Source organism: Suillus subalutaceus (genome assembly GCF_016647625.1).
Source record: "Suillus subalutaceus strain FC151 chromosome Unknown DFJ58scaffold_68, whole genome shotgun sequence".
In the NCBI taxonomy this organism is placed as follows: Eukaryota; Fungi; Basidiomycota; class Agaricomycetes; order Boletales; family Suillaceae; genus Suillus; species Suillus subalutaceus.
Window position 1 is genome coordinate 158,314 of NW_024540317.1, and position 18,651 is coordinate 176,964.

The 18,651-nt window shown below is 47.3% G+C and overlaps 6 protein-coding genes across 6 annotated transcripts; 4 read left to right on the forward strand and 2 right to left on the reverse strand.

Moving 5' to 3' along the window:
- Window positions 1-1,147: 1,147 nt before the first annotated feature.
- On the forward strand, window positions 1,148-3,029 carry DFJ58DRAFT_842338 (uncharacterized protein; the record flags this gene model as incomplete). The annotated part of the gene is made up of 10 exons (XM_041392817.1): window positions 1,148-1,229; window positions 1,289-1,483; window positions 1,597-1,653; window positions 1,701-1,816; window positions 1,898-1,982; window positions 2,044-2,119; window positions 2,158-2,276; window positions 2,341-2,365; window positions 2,682-2,905; window positions 2,956-3,029. The coding sequence occupies 10 exons, from the start codon at window positions 1,148-1,150 to the stop codon at window positions 3,027-3,029; spliced, it is 1,053 nt and encodes a 350-aa protein (XP_041242871.1).
- Window positions 3,030-4,681: 1,652 nt separating this feature from the next.
- DFJ58DRAFT_842339 (uncharacterized protein) lies at window positions 4,682-5,405 on the forward strand (the record flags this gene model as incomplete). Its single annotated transcript, XM_041392818.1, has 4 exons — window positions 4,682-4,774; window positions 4,822-4,962; window positions 5,192-5,251; window positions 5,325-5,405. The coding sequence occupies 4 exons, from the start codon at window positions 4,682-4,684 to the stop codon at window positions 5,403-5,405; spliced, it is 375 nt and encodes a 124-aa protein (XP_041242872.1).
- Window positions 5,406-8,319: 2,914 nt separating this feature from the next.
- On the forward strand, window positions 8,320-8,911 carry DFJ58DRAFT_661827 (uncharacterized protein; the record flags this gene model as incomplete). Its single annotated transcript, XM_041382252.1, has 2 exons — window positions 8,320-8,450; window positions 8,503-8,911. The coding sequence occupies 2 exons, from the start codon at window positions 8,320-8,322 to the stop codon at window positions 8,909-8,911; spliced, it is 540 nt and encodes a 179-aa protein (XP_041242873.1).
- A 2,294-nt stretch (window positions 8,912-11,205) lies between these two features.
- On the reverse strand, window positions 11,206-11,786 carry DFJ58DRAFT_729134 (uncharacterized protein; the record flags this gene model as incomplete). Its single annotated transcript, XM_041385701.1, has 2 exons — window positions 11,206-11,613; window positions 11,664-11,786. The coding sequence occupies 2 exons, from the start codon at window positions 11,784-11,786 to the stop codon at window positions 11,206-11,208; spliced, it is 531 nt and encodes a 176-aa protein (XP_041242874.1).
- Window positions 11,787-12,050: 264 nt separating this feature from the next.
- DFJ58DRAFT_661842 (uncharacterized protein) lies at window positions 12,051-13,014 on the forward strand (the record flags this gene model as incomplete). Its single annotated transcript, XM_041382255.1, has 5 exons — window positions 12,051-12,375; window positions 12,427-12,551; window positions 12,598-12,627; window positions 12,677-12,809; window positions 12,869-13,014. The coding sequence occupies 5 exons, from the start codon at window positions 12,051-12,053 to the stop codon at window positions 13,012-13,014; spliced, it is 759 nt and encodes a 252-aa protein (XP_041242875.1).
- A 1,497-nt stretch (window positions 13,015-14,511) lies between these two features.
- Window positions 14,512-14,892, reverse strand: DFJ58DRAFT_793298 (uncharacterized protein). The gene is made up of 3 exons (XM_041390398.1): window positions 14,812-14,892; window positions 14,626-14,774; window positions 14,512-14,568 (listed from the first exon to the last, which is right to left on the reverse strand). Exons 1-3 carry the CDS (start codon window positions 14,848-14,850, stop codon window positions 14,544-14,546), a joined length of 213 nt encoding a protein of 70 aa, XP_041242876.1. The 5' UTR covers window positions 14,851-14,892; the 3' UTR covers window positions 14,512-14,543.
- Between the last annotated feature and the right edge of the window lie 3,759 nt (window positions 14,893-18,651).

Sequence of the window (18,651 nt, forward strand, 5' to 3'; positions counted from 1 at the left end):
GAAAAACGTCCTTCTACCATCAGTGGGGCACTTCCTCAACCCATCCGTGATTTCCGCATCCCTGTCAGCAAGGCCGAACTCTCTATGGGCCAATGGGATGCACGTGCACCTCAGAGGATTTCATTACGGCGTTCCGGAACTGATAAGCTACGGTGCAGGGGATACCGCTCAGCTCGAGTTTTTGCGGGTTCCTGCTATGAAGGACCGGCGGATTATCGGCTATGTGCCCCTTCCCACCAGATATCGGTCGTCCTGGGTGTATCTTTGCTACTGTGTAGAGTACTGGTTGGCGGTGTGGAAATGTTGGGATGGTGAGTCAAAGAAGAATAAACAAAAGCAGAAGAATACAAAGACGCAACAAGAGAGGGCGGATCTGATTGACACGTCTCGCAAGAATGCTGGTGCACGTTTCCTTCAAGCTATGGTGGCCAGAAGAATTGTGTTGGAGGAGTGCATCGCGAACGGCGTGAATGATGAGCGGATTAAATCACTCGACGAGTTCCTCATTCGCGATCACCGAGATTGGCTATTCGTGGAGTTCGATGAGTTGCCTGACGATGCGGACATGTATTTAGCGGCCGATCCGTTGCACCAAGGGAACAAGAAGATGTTCGGTAGGCGTATCCGATGCGGAGTGTGCATCTGCGCTAACTCGCGATGGCCTCAGAAACGGGCTGGGGCGTAAATGTGAATGACATCCCGATGATGCTTGGCGGAACGGACAATGCATGGATGTCCAAGGGACTTGACCTCACAGAGATGTTTCAAGAAAGATATGGATGCAGCCATCAAGCACCTCAAAAAGGGGGGGAGGAGATAGACATCGCATACAATGAAAATGCGGAACTGCCAGACAAGTGGCACGAATCCCATGAGCCCACCAATTCGATTCATCAGCGAACGAAAGGACCAGTTTTTACGCGATGGTCAGCAGCAGATTACTTCCAGTCTTTGCCTGTACTAACATTTCTGTGGTGCCTTGCAGGATTTACCCTGCATGAACCTCTGGTCTTTTTGTACCATTGCTTGCGGGCCGAGGAGGAGATCGAACGCCGAGACTTCCTGAGGGAAATCATGGACATGCTGCCCAACGACGGGACACGACAACAGTGGTCGTTTTCGCGTCGACCGGCTGATCGACGGCGAGATGGCATGGGACGAGTTCAGTAATTTAGTGGCTGACGCGTTGGATTTGGAGCTGGATCGGCGGACTAACAACATGGGTTCAGGTATGAGCATTCATGAAATCATCACTTCTGTAGGATGCATACTATACTCTGATTCCCAGACAGCGTGGAGCCTGACCTCCCGTTTCTCAAATTGGATGCGAGGATCGCGGTGCGAGCTTACCTGCGCAATTCGAAAAGCAACCCCGACACCGCTGCCGATATATTTTTTCGCAGCATCAGTCGATTTTCTGATCCAGATACAAAGGATCGCAAGGTGTGGGGAAATGGGTTATGCAAGGGGTCCAACCAACACGGTGACTGCAATGCTGCAGCAAGCACATGATCAATCATTGAATGCGCGCCGAGGTACGGCTATTGTACGCTGCATGTACCCACATCTCACATCTGTGTACATCATTCATTGTAGATGATGGGCAGCATGTTGCCAGACCGGAAATGGAAACCCGTTCGTCAATAGGCACGGGTGTGTTTCCTGTTTGTTTCTTATCCCTGCTGCCAACATTTGTTTAGAAGGTCACAAGGGGGCTCCCATCGGAAGTGACAGATCACCTAAGGTCACGGTTACACTGCCTATGACTGACCACACAGCTGATGTACACAAACCATCACCTGGTCCCCCCTCCGTGGTGCGACCAACACGGCCTCCTAAGGCTGTCCCATCCAAAATGGATGTGGATCTGAACTGAGACATCATCCGTTCAAAATAGCGAGAGCAACAGACTGCTGGCCATCCACCAATGGTCCCAGAGATCCGAATCTCTAGCTTGCGGAGGGAGGCATGGCTTCGCAGTGGTGAGTCCTTCAAATGCTAACATATTTGCGCTCACATATATCGTCCTTTCTGCATGTGCAGGACATACCCTTGATAAACCCCTTGTATTTTTGCACCATTGCCTGGCGGAGGAGGACCACATCAAAGAACAGACTTTGTGCAAGAAAATCATGGGTTTTTCTCCCTACGGACCAGGAGCGAGATCAATGGTCGGGAGAGAGTGGATCATCTGTATGAGGGCCTGACCACATGGCGCCAGTTCAGTCAGTTACTCGCTGGTAGCCTAGACCTGCAAGACGGACGGCGGGACGACGGTACAGATCAAGGCAAGTTGAACGCAACATGAATTTCACAGTATTCTTGACATATTATCCTTAGGATTCACAGAGGAGGAACAGTTCAGGTGGTCGTTCGAACCTTAGATGCAAAGATCGCCATACGGTCTTACCTTCGGCACTTGAAGGAGAAACCCCAGGATGCTGACCAATTGTTCTGTGCATGCGTGGATCGATTTTCCACCATACCGAGCAAGTGATCCCATATGGGGTTCCGTGCAGAGGTTGAGCCAGACGCTCAGCGTCAACGAAGTCTTGAAGTCTGCAGAGAATTTCTGGTACACCCATGTTCATTCGAGCGCTGGTAAGAACCAGGAGGATCAGTTATCAAAACCATCGAACACCCCTCCCGATTATACTCCTGACACCATCGTTGAATATCAGGATGAGATGGGACATACATCCCAACGTACCATCAGATCAAATTTCGCAATTCACTGCAACACCTGAGGAAGATGGTGCTGAAACGGCCAGCGAGGACGACTTCATATCAGAATCACTTTTCTCCTTGGCGGACGTGCAACGGGCCATCAGATCTTACAGCCACAACGGTATTTCGTTCAATGAGCTCCGCAACATACTGTTGACCGAACATCCCTCCTATTCATGTAAAAACTGTGCACGAAGCCCTTGCCGACACTTGATCCTTGTCGCGTAGACAAAAAGATACTCAATTCCTTGTTCAAGAAGTTGGAGGAGGAAGACTCATTGGCAACAAGAGTTGTTGGTTGATAACTTGAAGCTTAAAGACAGACCAGAGGTAAACATGGGTCAAAATTGTTGCACTACTCATAGAGATGGCTTCCGTGGACAGTAATCAGTCATGGCCCATCATGCATCAGCGCTCAGTGCCCTGCATCATCCTTCGTTCAGTGACGACGGCTTCGATGATCCAGAACGCGGTGGTTGTTAGCGTGACACGTGTACATGTTTGTACCAAAAACATAACCAAACATATCAGCAGTCTAGTTTTACCCGACCTCCCCAATCATAAGTAACTATACAGTGCGTTGCCAAATGACTTTAGAATCTCATTTTCAAAAATTCGCCAGCTTTTGTTTGTTCCTTTGTTTTGACGTGTGACTTCTGTCACACTTGGCCGCAATCATATGCTGTAGCACTGAGAGCTCCCAACGAGTTTCAATGGCACCTCTAATCACTCCTGAAATGCGCCATAATATGACTGTCTGGCGCTACGAACAACGGAAGACTGTGTCTCAAATATCTAAACTGGCTCAATGTTGTGAAGCTACTGTCTACAATGTCTTGTGAAACCACCGCGAATATGGCCAACACACCAATCCATTTGCGCGAGGAAGAGGCCGTCCACGTACTCTGAGTACCACTGATCTCGACTACTTGCGCTCAATTATTCAGGCCAACCCACCTCTATACCTTGACGAGCTGCAGGAGAAGCTGCAGTCCTATCGAGATGTTGATGTGTCCATAGCCACAATCTCTCGAGCACTGCGAGGCATGGCATTGACTCACAAGAAGCAAGCAAAACAAGCTAGTGAAAGGAATGAATTATTAAGGGCAACATGGCAAGCACAGTATGGAGATAAGCGGGAAAATATCAGTGAACGTTCTCGATGAACAGGGAAAGAAGAATACCAATCCATCCGCCTCTTTGCAACCAACCTGCAGAAGGACGCTGAGTAATAAAATCTCGACATTCCGTCAATATTTTGTAACTCAGCGCTCGGAGGGTTGTGATATCGCCTTGGAGCGGCCGAGATCCCTGCAATTATCGAGTGAGTTACTAGTAGGAATAGTATTCAAGGTTCATAACATTACCTGCCAAAAATCTATGTCAATTATCGAGTACAACGAGTTGCACTAACTCACTGTGCGCAACGCATGCATAGCATCGACGGAGAAAGTGCAGATACAAGTGTCAGAGTGACTGACGCAGCCTGGGCGCTGCAGGATGCAAAGGAATCGTTTCGAAGTGACCGAAAGTCACGCGTGTGGCTATTACAAATCATTTACAAACACCGAGCTCGCAAAAAAATTCTCGTGCACCTCTAGAGTCATTTGCAACACACTCACTGCGGAAGTGAGAAACTGATCAGACCATATTCCGAGGGAGAAAGGGCAAGTGAGCAGACACAAAACGTACCTAGCTGTTAATCCGACGCAAATCCGACGTATCGTAGATTTTGAAGCAAAGCCTTCGTTTGGTCCACAGCTACAAACATAAACAGATGCTTTTTGGACTTCGCCACCATGTCTTTTCCGACGTCCGTTTATTCTCTTCAAATACTTGCTGTTCCAACACTAACTGACCCGGGAAATCCACTCTTTCGACGTCTGCATACGATTGGATTTAAGTGAGGTACGTTTTTCGAAAAATTTCTCTAAGTCCATCGTTAACTCGCACTATGTCGGACGACGCAGATAAGATCAAGCTTGAACTACCTTCGAAACTACAGGCATTCAGTTTTACCTTTGAAACCAAGCGGCCAGGGTCTATGGTAAGTTTTAGATTTAAATACAACCAACTAACTAAGTACCTTTGTAGACAGTCGAAATCACGCTTAGACGGCCCACCAAGCGGCCCAGATTACTACAATTTCCTGAACATGTCGACCTCAGCGCGACCGAACCCGAAACTCCTGACCGACTTCAAGTCATGCGCTGGCAAGAGGCCCAGAAATATAAAGTAAGTACTACGCATCCTTGTAGCTAGCTACTCATACTAACTAATATGCTTGGAAGAAGTCTGCAGCTGGAGATTCGCTTCTTCTAAACTTCCCATCCTAGCAGTGAGGATTGAAACCGAGTTCTGAAGCTCGTACCCCACAGAATCGTGATACAGAGAACCGCGATTGAAGCCTAGGTGCGGCATCATATGGGGCTGATGATGTGCAGGACCCGAAAGCTGACCGTAGTTGCCTCCAGGTCCGAGAGAGGGTGCGCGAGACCCTGAAGACTCGCTGCCTGAGAACGGAGTGCGTGAGCTGTGTCCCAGGTATGGAGTCCCTCCCTGAAATGACGGAGTGACTAAGTTTTGCGATACGCTAGGGGGACGCATTATATGGGACGGCGTTCGATGTTCCTGCGCCGGCGGCTTTGCGGCTTCACCAGCCTGAGGCGGTCGACTGAAAAAATCATCCACCTGTGGCAGCGCATGACCGCCAGCATTCGATAGCGGGGTTCCAGGAGTCAGTAGAGGCGGGAAACTGGTATGGACTCGGGTTTGAGTCGTGGCCTGGGGAACCAAGCTGGTATGGATTCGAGTTCGTGTCGCTCATTGGCTGATTTTCTGGAGCACCGCTAGGGCGGCGCTGTGCCCCGTACATCGTTAGGCGAACAAGGGGGCTGAGGGGAATGGGGAAAAGCCAATGCGAAGCAACCAGAAGTTGGCAAATCCCCAGAATCACAGGGATCCACACATTTGTAACCAGATGCTAATCCGAGTCAAATATGATTGTATTCAGACGCAAATCAGACATATGGTTTAGGTTCTACTGTTTCTGTGCACCTCTGCAACGTCGAGTTTTCCAGTGTTGGATAACAGTCTGAATTGAGGATCTCTCCAGATTCTAACACCTCGGAATCCGTGTCATTTGCTACATCTGTTTAGATACTGTTTACATTCATCTTTTCGTACCCTTTCCAGGTCTGATCAGTTTCTCACTTCCGCAGTGACTGTAATAATAGCGGGTGATTGTCTCGCCAACTATCACATTAGTCTTTTTCTGAAATTTTTCTTTCAATCATGTGTTTTGCATGCTTTCCCACGCATCTACAACATCTATTTTGCTTTCACAGCACTTAGCTTGAGCTACGCAAATCGTGAATTTGCAGCAGTTTTCAACATTAATGAGATTCGTCATTTTTTTTCCATGTACGTCCGAATTTGGAAAACCGCCTATTTTAGACAAATTTTAGATGTATCTACAGTTGCGGACAAGCAAACGCCACCAATTTGGTAGCCATCCAGCGTGAATTTTTTGTGCCAAACCAAGGCCAGATCTGAACTCAGGGAGTGAAAATACGTCTAAAAACAGTAGTCCGAAGTTTTTCCCACGAGGTTTTTGGCCCGCCAAATGTTTGGACAATTTGAAAGATGTTGTGTACCCCCCCGGCACCATTTTGGGGGCCTATATTACCAAGACGACATGTCATTGACAAAAAAATCATTCTAATTTAGCTATGTAGACTTTATTGCGTATGATTTCACCCATTTGCGGCTCAGCCGCGAGAAGTTCAGGAGCATTTGAAGGACCTTCCAGGGGTAATTACCTCAACACTTACCATTTTTAGCGCTAGAACGGCTTGTTGTTTTTGTAATATTTCAATGGAATCATGCACGGGACATCAAAAGGAAGCGATTGCCATATTTTTCGAGATTTTAGCGATTTATTTATGGTACTGCCAAGATTTTGGCCTAGAAAATCCTCAAATGAGAGTTTTGGACAATCTGCTCGTGCAAATCCATTGCACTGGTCCTCAAAAAACATATTCTGCACTAAAAATGGGTTCCCAGTCATTTGTGGCAGGAAAAATCAGTCTTTGGTGTCATTCAAATTTGCTGATTTTGGTTGTCCGCAACTGTAACATGCACAGAGATTATGTAATATAATATCTTAGCTTCGAAGTACTTGCAGCATTTGAGGTAGGGTCTATCGCTGGTGTTGGGAATTTCAGAAAAAGACTAATGTGATAGTTGGCGAGACACGTAATCACCCACTATTAATCTTATTGGGAAGCTCAGGTGTCTAGTTTGGTGCACAAAACCCACCCATAACTAAGCCATGGCACGAGATCCACCTAATTTTTTGCCAAAAAAAAATACATGGTCGTGTGTATTATGTTGGGAGGAACCTACATGTAACATACATAAATATTCTGTGCAGAATTGCGTCTGCTAGAGTTAATGCACGAACTCGTGGGACTATCTAGTAGTAGTATCTGCAAGCGTTTAATTGAGAAAGAAAGAAGGGAAAAGGCCAGTGCAATTACTTTCCCACATCCACTGACTAAGCCAGCGCATCTTTCCCACACCCACGTCTGTTTGCAGAGAAATGTTGATTTGCTTGCCACAGAATCCTCTTCCACTAAAGTGGAGTTGGGGACTCTTTTGCTGGTGCCTTCATTCAACTCGAACGCAATGCCTCCAAAAGCTCGTGCTGCTGCAATTCACCTCGGAATCGCTCGGTCTGCCCCTGGGCGCCTCGACATCGGCAGTCTGACATTGCAAGATCCATCGATTGCTGCCCCCGTCCGTAGGCCCCCAGCTGCCTACACCATCGAACCCGCCATCGAACCTCCGGTCACCGATATCACAAAAATTGAACTAAACGATCTTGGCACCTTCTGCCATTTCTGCTCGGATGGGTGTGATACAACAACATCCTACATGTGCGTCAAATGTGGCGCCGTTATGTGTCACCAAACACGGCCAGGCGGATCTGGATGCATTGGCCACGACTCGGTCCCGAAGAATTGGGAGTTCCTGTGCCCACTGTGTGCTAGAAAGGTTGATGGAAAGGAAAGGAGCTTGCCTTACAAGGTAATCGGCTATGGGATGCGCAAGAGGGTGAAGAAGGCGTGGCCAGCTTGCATTGTTCACATAACCTTAGATTCGATGAAGGACCAATATCTGAAGCTCCTGATTAATCTTGACCTCGTGACCCAATACAAACAATCTTCTGCAAATGTAAGCCACTCCTCCTCCTTGACCCCTGCAACTAACCTTTGTAATCAACAGTTGACCACAGCTAGCCTAGCCATGAAGGCAGGGGCTCATGGCAAACAATCGCGTCTGTTGACAATACCTTCGAGCTTTATCACCACCTCCATGTTGGAAAACGTTCCCAGCAATACCTTTGTGATCATGGACACTCACTCCGATGAGTACACCAGTATGTTGCAGCATACCGGTGGGGCTTCCGGAGGGACCAACACCACGGCTGCAGAAATCATACAAGCCTACCTCGGTAAGCAGTTCATAGCGGCGATGAGGTTCGCGTCAAATCATGCGAGGGAGGATGAGTCGGTGGAGACCACCGCCATGGGCGGCACGCCATGGTGCGATACCACACCAAAGGCGAGGGGTGGACGACGGGGACTTATCCTTGTCACTTGTGGGCCTGCCATACGGGTCAGTCATCACTTTGACTCACTGCTGAAACTGGTGAAGGAGTAAGTGGTATTGCATTAGTTTATCGCAACGTCCCCCTCACATGTATCTTAGCGACACCTTTGATTTCGTCATTGGATTTGGAGGAGCCTCGACCCTCCCTGTGAACGTTGGCCCCATGGTTCAAGCCTTTGTTCGCAATGCTACACTGTTCGGAATACCGGATGTCTGGGACTCATTGTGCGAATTGCTCGCCTCCAGTCCAGATGTTTTAGACTACAACACTGTGGTGATTGTCTATGGCTCATATGTGGAGGGGAAGCGCATAGTTGAGAGCAGAGAGATAAGCAAGCACCGTCCTCCGTATCGTGCGTTTGGTCATGAGTTCAGTGCATGTGCAAAGGAGGGCTGCCGTCCCGCGGTATCGGATAACCGGGTGTCAACAAAGAACGGCAAGGTTCGCATCACCTGTGCAAAGTGTCAATGGACATCCGCCTGGGTGGCTATTGATGAGGACAACTGAGTATTTCTTCCGCATCAAACCTACCATTGCTCCAATGCTCTTCTGGCACCATTTCCCCCCATCAGCTGGACTCAACAACTTTTTCGTGAACGCCACGCGAGCCCCGGATCGAAAGGACTCCAAGGGGAAGAAAAGACAGGAGGCCAAAGCTGAAGCATCCACTCGTCGCCCTGCAAAACGCCGGAGGTTGTCAAGCTTGGAAGGGTCAATCGGTGATGGCAAGGAAGGGTTGCCTATGACATGTGAATGATGTGAACGCCCTTCCGTCCATAGCTGAATTCCTTTTGTCTACATTTGTTTACAATGTCAATGGTTGCAACTCAAAGCCAAATTGTTTTCGGTTGATTTGAATATGTAGACTTAACAACTAAAAACTTGCCTGCTACCACCAATTATTGTGTGGGGTGTACCTGACCAATCTATAACGTGTTGAAGCAAAAATGGGTACAGAGGTAAATCATTGACATCATGGTGTTACATACGATTTGAAAAGGTCACCCTTAACTTATCATCACGGTGCGACTGTAAGTAATACTCGTACACGTTAGTGTAAGGATTCCCTATCCTCTACGCGCCAACCAAGGCTTCAGATGGAAATGTCCACGTTACTCATCTGATGCTTCTTCGCATTCGAGTTACGTGGATACATCCCCTTGTTTTCACGGAATATTTTCAACTCGACCACATGCCTTCCTGCTCGTCTCTAAACGTCTTCTCATTTTCAACCTCGTGTCATCTTAAACACGTCTCATATCTACATTGTTTCGTTACTATTCCCCTTCGAACCTACAGCCAGCCTTACATTAGTGGAGCTGGTCTCCGAGCGGTAATGCTGTTGACCTGTTTGAGAAGGCTGAGGGCATTCTTCCCCTTCCGCTCCTAAATCAGACATTCGTCTGACGTTCGATCCTGTCGAGATACTCTAGAACGGAAGAACGCTCCTACTTGATCAGTCTATGAGCAATGAAATGGAAATCAGCTTTGTGAGCGGTGAAACAAGAGTAGAGGTGGGGCGGACTGGAATGATGTTTAAAATCACGATTGCAACCAGCGACATAACGAAAAGATCTATCGGACAAGTTGAGATAACACTGAACTTGTTGAAATGATACAGTTCTTTAACGCGGCATCGAATTGATACGGTCGATACAAAAGGGATACGATCTTTGTTCACTTGTGTCCATCGTATAGATAAATACATGGCAGCCTGTCCGAATTTACATGGAAGACTTTTGACAGTGATGGATCGGTAAGCTGGCCATGGCAGCCAAAGCAACTCATGGCATGGAGTCATTAGTCAGATTTAAACGATATTCTGCACGTTAAATATCTATTATGCAGTGCGACACGCGTGAGCATCACGTCACGTACACCAAAAGGTATAAATCATGACGGAGACCATTCGCGTGCAGCGCTTCCAACCCACGAGTGGTACACCCATATTGTTACAGTTTATATAGCAGGAATTGACTAACACTTGATGTACTATTGTGCCCTCCTGCACGGCATGTCAGCCGAGTTCGGACTTCCCCTTGGCAGGAGAAGGGAAGGTACACATGATGTCTGAATGACTCCAGACCACGACATCCTTACCAGGGAGGGCAATAATTCACTTGGAGAGACAGAGCCCGTGCATCATTGGTCATTGGGTAACGCCGCCTCACTAAGAAAACAATCAGATAGACGAGTATATGAGCGCAGGAGTTTCGGGCTTCTTGCCAAGGCCTGTCAACCACATGTCTCCTTGACAGGAGAAGGGGACGTCATGAATGCTAAATGTCTGGATGACTCCAGAACACATGTCACTGGAATGTGACACGGCAAGGTACATGACGGTGTGGAGAAGCTCAAAGAAAAGTTGAATGTTGGGCAAATCATTAAGTACATGATACAGAACACCAAACATACCATCACACAACCACACATGAAATTGTGGCAACTTATCACGATGCCAAATACAGACAAATACAAACGATAAACGAATTTCAATGCTACTGATGTACAGTGCGTTGCAAATGACTTTAGAGTCTCATTTTCAAAATTTCGCCAACCAGTACAAAATACAATTGTGATCGTGATATAACGCCTTACTCAATAGACAGTAGTAATACAAATTTGACCATGGACAACACGTCTGTAACATCATAACACGTCCGCGTGAACACCGATACAAATACAGTTAAGGCAATCGCCACGACGTAACCCAATCATCGACAACACGTCTGTCACATCAGAACACGTTTGTGTGAACACCGATACAAATACAATTAGGACAATCGCCACGACGTAACATTTCATCCCTTGGAACTAGTTGCCTCCAGTGCCGTCTCAGACTTCTTGTGAGGTGGTCGTAGGCCATTGGTTTCGCTGTCCAGATGATGCTTTGCTGGGACACTGGCGCTATGTTTGAGGATGTTGATCCCGTCTGCTTTCGCCTGGAACGTGTCATATCCGCCCAAGTGCCAATGCTGAATCAAAAAATGGACTTCAACTAAAGCTCCTTCCAGAGTTCTGTTGATGTCCAAAGGTGCGACAGGTTTTTCGTCCTCAAAAACTGGCAGAGGGAGGACATGATGGGAATACTTGACATGGGCAAATTCGTCTTCGTAAACAGTTGGCACAGGCCAATTTTCTGTAGTGTCATCCATCACCGGGGCGTTTGACAGTTGCCGACTATGAGGAGAATCAGGAACAGGCAACTTCTACCACCAAATATATAAATACTAATTTAAAAAAATAAAGGACGACTCACCCTTGGTTCAAAGACGTTAGTCACAATACGAAGCATCTCACCTGTCACGTCTCGAATAATACAAATAGCATAGGCAACAGGCGATTTCGAAAATGGAATCGGAGCAAGGTCATAAGTTCGCATGGCGGACCCCTAGTCAGATCAAGTCTTGTAGATAAAGGCAGAGAGGTCGACAAAACTAGCGTGGGAACGGGGATCCGTAGTCAGAAGAACTTCCGGCAGGCGGCACGACCGCTCCGTACGAGCCGCGACTCGACGACCTTTTCAAATCTGACAAATATTGGCTCTTCAATAGAACCATGTGAACACCTCTGACAGTCACAAATAAGTAGTTATCTCATCTTGAACATGAATGCTAGTTTCCATTAAGCATTCCCTTGTCTCACCATGACTGCAGCCATCAACAAAGCTTTATACAACGAACAAGGGTACATCATCGTCCCAAATCTCATTCCTTCAGAGATGTTCGAGGCCCTCAAAGAGGCATGCGAGCATGCTATAGCTAAGACCAGAACTGGATCATGGCCCCACCGGCGCACCGTCGGAAGACAGTTCCCTCCTTTCGACGATAGCAATCCAGATTTGTGGGGCGTTCAACACCTCATGCATCCTGACCTCGAGGAGCCCCCATTTGCAGAGTGGTACACCTCGGATGCGCTCATTAATGTTGCGAAGGAGTTGTTGCAATGCAACGAAGATGAACTACAAATGGGTATGCGTGTTGTTTGCCTGATAATTTGTCTGGTGTTGATATGTTTCGCAGAGCTTTTACACCTGCTAATCAACCCATTAGAACACGATTTTGCCCTTCGATGGCATCGTGATGATGTACGAGAAAATGCGACCGCTGAGGAAGAAGTTATTGCTCTTGGACTCTGGACGCATGGAGTGAGTGCTCGCAGTTGATGATTTGTTCGTTCTAAATGACTTCTAGGTTCAATGGAATACGCGAATATCCTCCAACGTCGACTTGTTGATGATTTATCTGAATCATGAACAGCGCTTTGTACGAGGACTCGTGTCTCTACCTCGTCCCGAAGACCCATAAACTGCCGAGAACGGAGCTTCACAGAGCTCAGTCAATGACACAAGCACCACCTGCGAACCCTTTAGACATGCCGGGAGCGATTCAAGCCACCTTGCAACGTCAGTTCACGAAAGTTTATTTCCTCGCTAAGTGTGTCTCACCAAGCTTAAATATCAAGCTGGCGAGTCGGTGTTCTATAATAACAATATATTACACTGTGGAGCATACAACTCGAAACAGCGCCGCGTCGCGGGGAAAGGCTGGGTCGTTGTGAGCCAAGTACAGAGCTTGCCAGGGAGTATTGCTACGGGCATTAGTAAGTAGACCGCCTTGACTAAGGTACATTTTTTCTTGCTTGTCGGCGTGCCAGACGTTCACGTCGCAATTCTTCGGCTGCTGAAAAAAACGATTGTACCAAGTACAGCTATCCTGTGACTCCGTAATTGATCTTCGTCGTCTATTCCCATCCTCCGCCAGCTCAAGCATGTGATATAGCCGATATAGATACATGTCGTCCTCGTTCATGTTTAGGTTTAGAACATGTTTCTAGATGTTGATGTACTGTGAGCTAAATATCCGATAGATAAGATCTGAAACGATATCTAGGATTCTAAATGCTGCAGGAAGTCACCAGTACCTCATTAGCTCATTGATCAAACAAAAGGCATGGCAACAATCGTGAACGTGAATGGAGATGTTGTAGATACGTGGGTAGATCAAATACAACTTGAAAAGTGGAGGTAGTTGACAGGGAACACAGGGCGAACTGCAATCGCAGTGTTTTCTCCACTTATGCACCATACTTTGACCTCTCCCACCGTCCACCCAACTATTGTGAAATATCGGGAAGGTGTATCATAGTGAATATATCAATGATTGGGGAGAGCCAGCATATCTCTTCTTTCATATGATCCGCACTATTAGGGGGATCACGAGAGTGACCATCAAATGAATCGTCAGACGTGCGTCATCTCAAGAGGTGTCCTCTCATGAGACTATATCATCAGTCGTGCCTCGGAGCATGATAAGTGCTAGCATTTAGCAATGTTAGGAGGGATTGACCAAGGAGCTGCGAGCCCTGTGCAAATCGTAATGCAGATAGCAGCAGTATTTTTCCTTTTCCACTCGGCCATGTTCATCCTTAGTTTCTGATAAATGAGGGTTGAGCCTTGTTCGCTAAACGGAAGATGGCCTATTCTCAAGGGTCTCAATCATATGCTCCTCAAGTCACTCGCAGGTGGATTACAGAGAGGCATGTCTTGCAGGGAGCGCTGCAAAGGTAAAGGCAGCACAAATTGAGGTGATCAGCTACTGCGCCACCTGATTTTGCTTCTCGAGGGCATGTCAGATGTTAACTCTATGGCGGTGGCTGATGAGCTGTCATTATTAGGGTTGTCGATGGGTGACGACCAGGGTAGACAGAGGAAGGTTGTTGGGAGCAGAAGGAAGTTGATAGCCGGTACAATGTAGACCAGGAGAAATAGGGGTGGTTGTTGATGTAGATGATTGGTTCATTCAGTGTCAAATAACAATCACAGCTGTTTGCATAAATGATGACAGTACGCGACTTTTTGAGAAAGAAGAATAAATAAATAAATCTTACACAGCAGTAAATAACGCATCCCGCATGTATGTGAGTTACAATTGAGTCGAAAATGACAAACTCGATATCCTCTGATTCTATGGACTCTGACGACGATTCGATAACGGCGGCTGTCAGGGACCAGTATGACATCTCTCCAGGGGATGAAACAATTGTCGTGGAACCCACTTCCTAACTAGAATCACCAGAAAACGAAAAACGCGGCCCTGGTCGCCCTCCCAAGCCCAAGGAAGGTACAATTGTTCGAAGTTCATTGACCATTGATTCTTGAATACCTGAATGTGAGATTTTACTCAGTACCTCCACCACCACACAATGTCTCGATCTCGTACACTCTCATAGTGTATTCATACTCAGAAATGAAGAAACCAAGAAGGCTACAGGTGGGGCTAACAACGTTGCCTGTCTTGCGCCAAAGTTTAAGGACACGCCAGAAAGTACTTTCCGAGAATCCAAGTTGTCCAACACAAGCGAGAATGTCCTGAAGAGAAAAGGTGTTGACGCTCGTAGAGATTGACGGCAGCGAGTTTGACGTCGCGACTGATTTTTTGATACATCGATGTTGATTGCGGTTGATTGTTGCGGCGCAAGACGAAGTGCCACACTAGAATATTTAATTTTTCTTCTTTCCCAAAAAGTCGTGTACTGTCATCATTTATGCAAACAGCTGTAAATGGTCTTGGGCTTGAGCGTGAGCATACAACAATAAATCTTTAAAACTGGATGGCTTGTGTTAAAGCACATTTTTGGGGTTGTTTGAATTCATGACGTTGGTTGGTTGGGGTGACACACTAGAGTACACCAATCCATATAAATGTTGACGGAGGCATTGTCTTTTGTTGTATGACCAGGTCAAAGTACTAAAGGCACAAAGAAGATAGGGTGGCAGGAAGGTGGGAGAACCTTGCACTGTGAGTGTCGCAAATGGAGGGCTCAATTCATGCACTTCTTTCCTGTACTCAAATACCATGTTAGTGGGGCAGAGGCAAAAGTTCGTCCATTCCTCACCCGCACTAAGGAGCTGGTCCTTTCTTTTGCTGATGAATTGAATTGGCGGCTCATGGGACTCGTGCCACCTGTCTGGCAATTCTGCATTTTCATCGTGTGTGATGTGGATCTCCTCCGCTCTGTCTCTGAGCCTCTTGAGGGCTGCATCCATCTCTTTCTTGAACATCTCTGAGAGGTCAAGTCCCTTGGACATCCATGCATCATCTGCCTGGCCAAGCATCATTGAGATGTCATTCACATTTACGCCCCAGCCCGTTTCTGAGGCCATCGCGAGTTAGCGCAGATGCACACGTCCGCATCGGGTACGCCTACCGAACATCTTCTTGTTCCCTTGGTGCAACGGATCGGCCGCTAAATACATGTCCGCATCGTCAGGCAACTCATCGAACTCCACGAATAGCCAATCTCGGTGATCGCGAATGAGGAACTCGTCGAGTGATTTAATCCGCTCATCATTCACGCCGTTCGCGATGCACTCCTCCAACACAATTCTTCTGGCCACCATAGCTTGAAGGAAACGTGCACCAGCATTCTTGCGAGACGTGTCAATCAGATCCGCCCTCTCTTGTTGCGTCTTTGTATTCTTCTGCTTTTGTTTATTCTTCTTTGACTCACCATCCCAACATTTCCACACCGCCAACCAGTACTCTACACAGTAGCAAAGATACACCCAGGACGACCGATATCTGGTGGGAAGGGGCACATAGCCGATAATCCGCCGGTCCTTCATAGCAGGAACCCGCAAAAACTCGAGCTGAGCGGTATCCCCTGCACCGTAGCTTATCAGTTCCGGAACGCCGTAATGAATCCTCTGAGGTGCACGTGCATCCCATTGGCCCATAGAGAGTTCGGCCTTGCTGACAGGGATGCGGAAATCACGGATGGGTTGAGGAAGTGCCCCACTGATGGTAGAAGGACGTTTTTCTGCAGATTTTGCTGCGGTCATCGCACGACGCTGTTTGCGAACGGGTTTGAAGTGAGGTTGAGGCACAGTGCTCCTGTGTCGCTGGCGGCTTTTTTTCTTGATGCGAGGCATTCAGTGAGTGTCAGCACGAGAGGTGTAAGTGTGATTGTGAATCACAATGATAACATAGCGACATTTCTGAACTCCGCCGCCAATGACCGATCCCAAACTGATGGTACTAACCCCTATGCTCTATTCGTGATGGTACATTATTTCGTGAGTCACACTCATGTCACGAATAGTAACGGACAGTCACACCGGCTGAATTTACAGTCCGCTCGGCAGACGTTAGATTCATGGTTCGTGATTTGTGAACTTTAACAACAATTGATTAGGACGGCATTAGTAAGTCCGTTAGCTACAGCATGTATGCAGAATTATGTACAACTAAATGCAATTCATTAACGCTGTGTAAAATATTGCTGAGGGAATGTAGTATGTGGATGTGGGTATTGATACATAGGTGGATTGTGACTTGGATGTGGGGGTTGAGTGAAATAATATGGTGGATGAGGAGCGGGAATACTGAAACCAGTGTGAGAAGAGGGATGTATGAAGGCTGGGAGCACATACATACGTCCTAGTATTTATGTATTTGTCAATGTCGACTCCCGGAGACACTGGAAATCAACCATTAGTGTTTTATCATCTCATCAATCTGTAGCGTGGGGGAACACTGTGACTCTGTATAGTCCATGGAAAGTCGAGATTCTGACGCGACTATAAGAACTTATCTTTGGTTTATAGATCATCGCATGCCTCACCTGCATTATCAGTGGAGATCAGGGTGTCCTGGATCATGAAGATGAACCATTCACTGAGTAACTTACTTCACACATACTAACATTTCATAGATGAAGGCCACACACGACTTGCGGAATACATGACGAGCAAGACGGTCTCTCACCTGAACGATACTGTGCAGCTAGGGCTGTTCACCATACCGTATATGGCGTACAGCCGTACCGTATACAGTGTGCCACCGTATGAAATCAAAAAATGACAGTCCATTACGGTTGCAAAAAACATGCTGACGGTACGGTACGTGGTACTTTACAGCGGTATACAGTAGCATACGGTACATACAGTACATATGCTCCCATGTACCAAGATTATCGCCGTCCACATTGCACCAAAACGCTGAGAACCGGCATACCAGACTCACCAGCTGTCTTTGTCCTTGCTAGACAACCCTTGTTGATCGTCTGCTGTAGCTGAGCCTCTGAGCAGCGACTATGTCAACCCCAACCAGTGAAACAACAGCAACTACGGCCCGCCGGTGTCAGGATACAACTATCGACGTCACTCTCGTACGTACTCTTCCTTTTCTTTTACATGTGCAATCACCCTTCGTTAGATGTGTTAGACACGTTCTATGAATGGCGGGAAGTGCATGGATCAATTTGAATGACTCACGTGTGTGCGCTTTGGATTTCAACTGCTCTGCTGCCCACTTGTTTCCCCAAGTCCAGATACGTCCAGATCCCACTCTTGTGGTGGGAGCAAGTAACGAGGAGACGGGTACCACAAATGAAAACTGCCTCGTTCAGTTCACCAAGGCATTTCCTCTTGAGTTGGCGCTTGGGACTCGGACGCTACTTTGTAAGTGCCAGTGATGGCCGCCATTGAATCTTTTTCGGTGTCTCGGTCAGCACTGGCAGGAGCGTCGACGAGGGAGTGGTCACTTATGTGCACCAAGGAGTCTAAGGTGAGTGGGCACTAATTTGTGTCTCCTACAGGATACTAAACCCACATGTCGGCCTTGCTGTAGATACGTGGTGTCCCGCATGCAAGCTAGTGTTTCAGGAGTAGCGCGGTGGTCGCTTGTAATGTGCTTCGCCCTGTTGCGGCTGATTCTATTTCTCGTCTCATCGATATCTTTCCGCATTGATCTTGTCCTGATAGGCGACCACATGAATGCAACGAATCATTGACTCGATGACTGCGGTGATATCGTAATTCAGCTTGAGGCAACTACCCCCTGGGTACATTCGATTACACGACTTCTCCTGACCACTGGAATAGGTCGATTTGGCAACCATACAGACGCGCAGCTCTACACGTGGGCTGGCCAATATACACACGAGATCATACATACAGGCTGTCATCAATACGGTCTGTACCACCTATCCGAGTCATCGAGCGACGACAGAACAATACTGTCACATGCATTCTCATTGAAGACCACCGCTAACATCAGATTCTTCCCATGCTTGCGCACTCTACGGCTGCGCGAGCTGGTACATATTGGGCTGAATCGCGGTTCATGGTACTATGGTTAGTGTCGTTCTTACCTGCACAACCGGCCACATCATCAGGCAGACCTTACCAATTTGGCATGTTTAGCTTGAATTCATCAACTTATCTTAACCAATCTTAGTCAAGT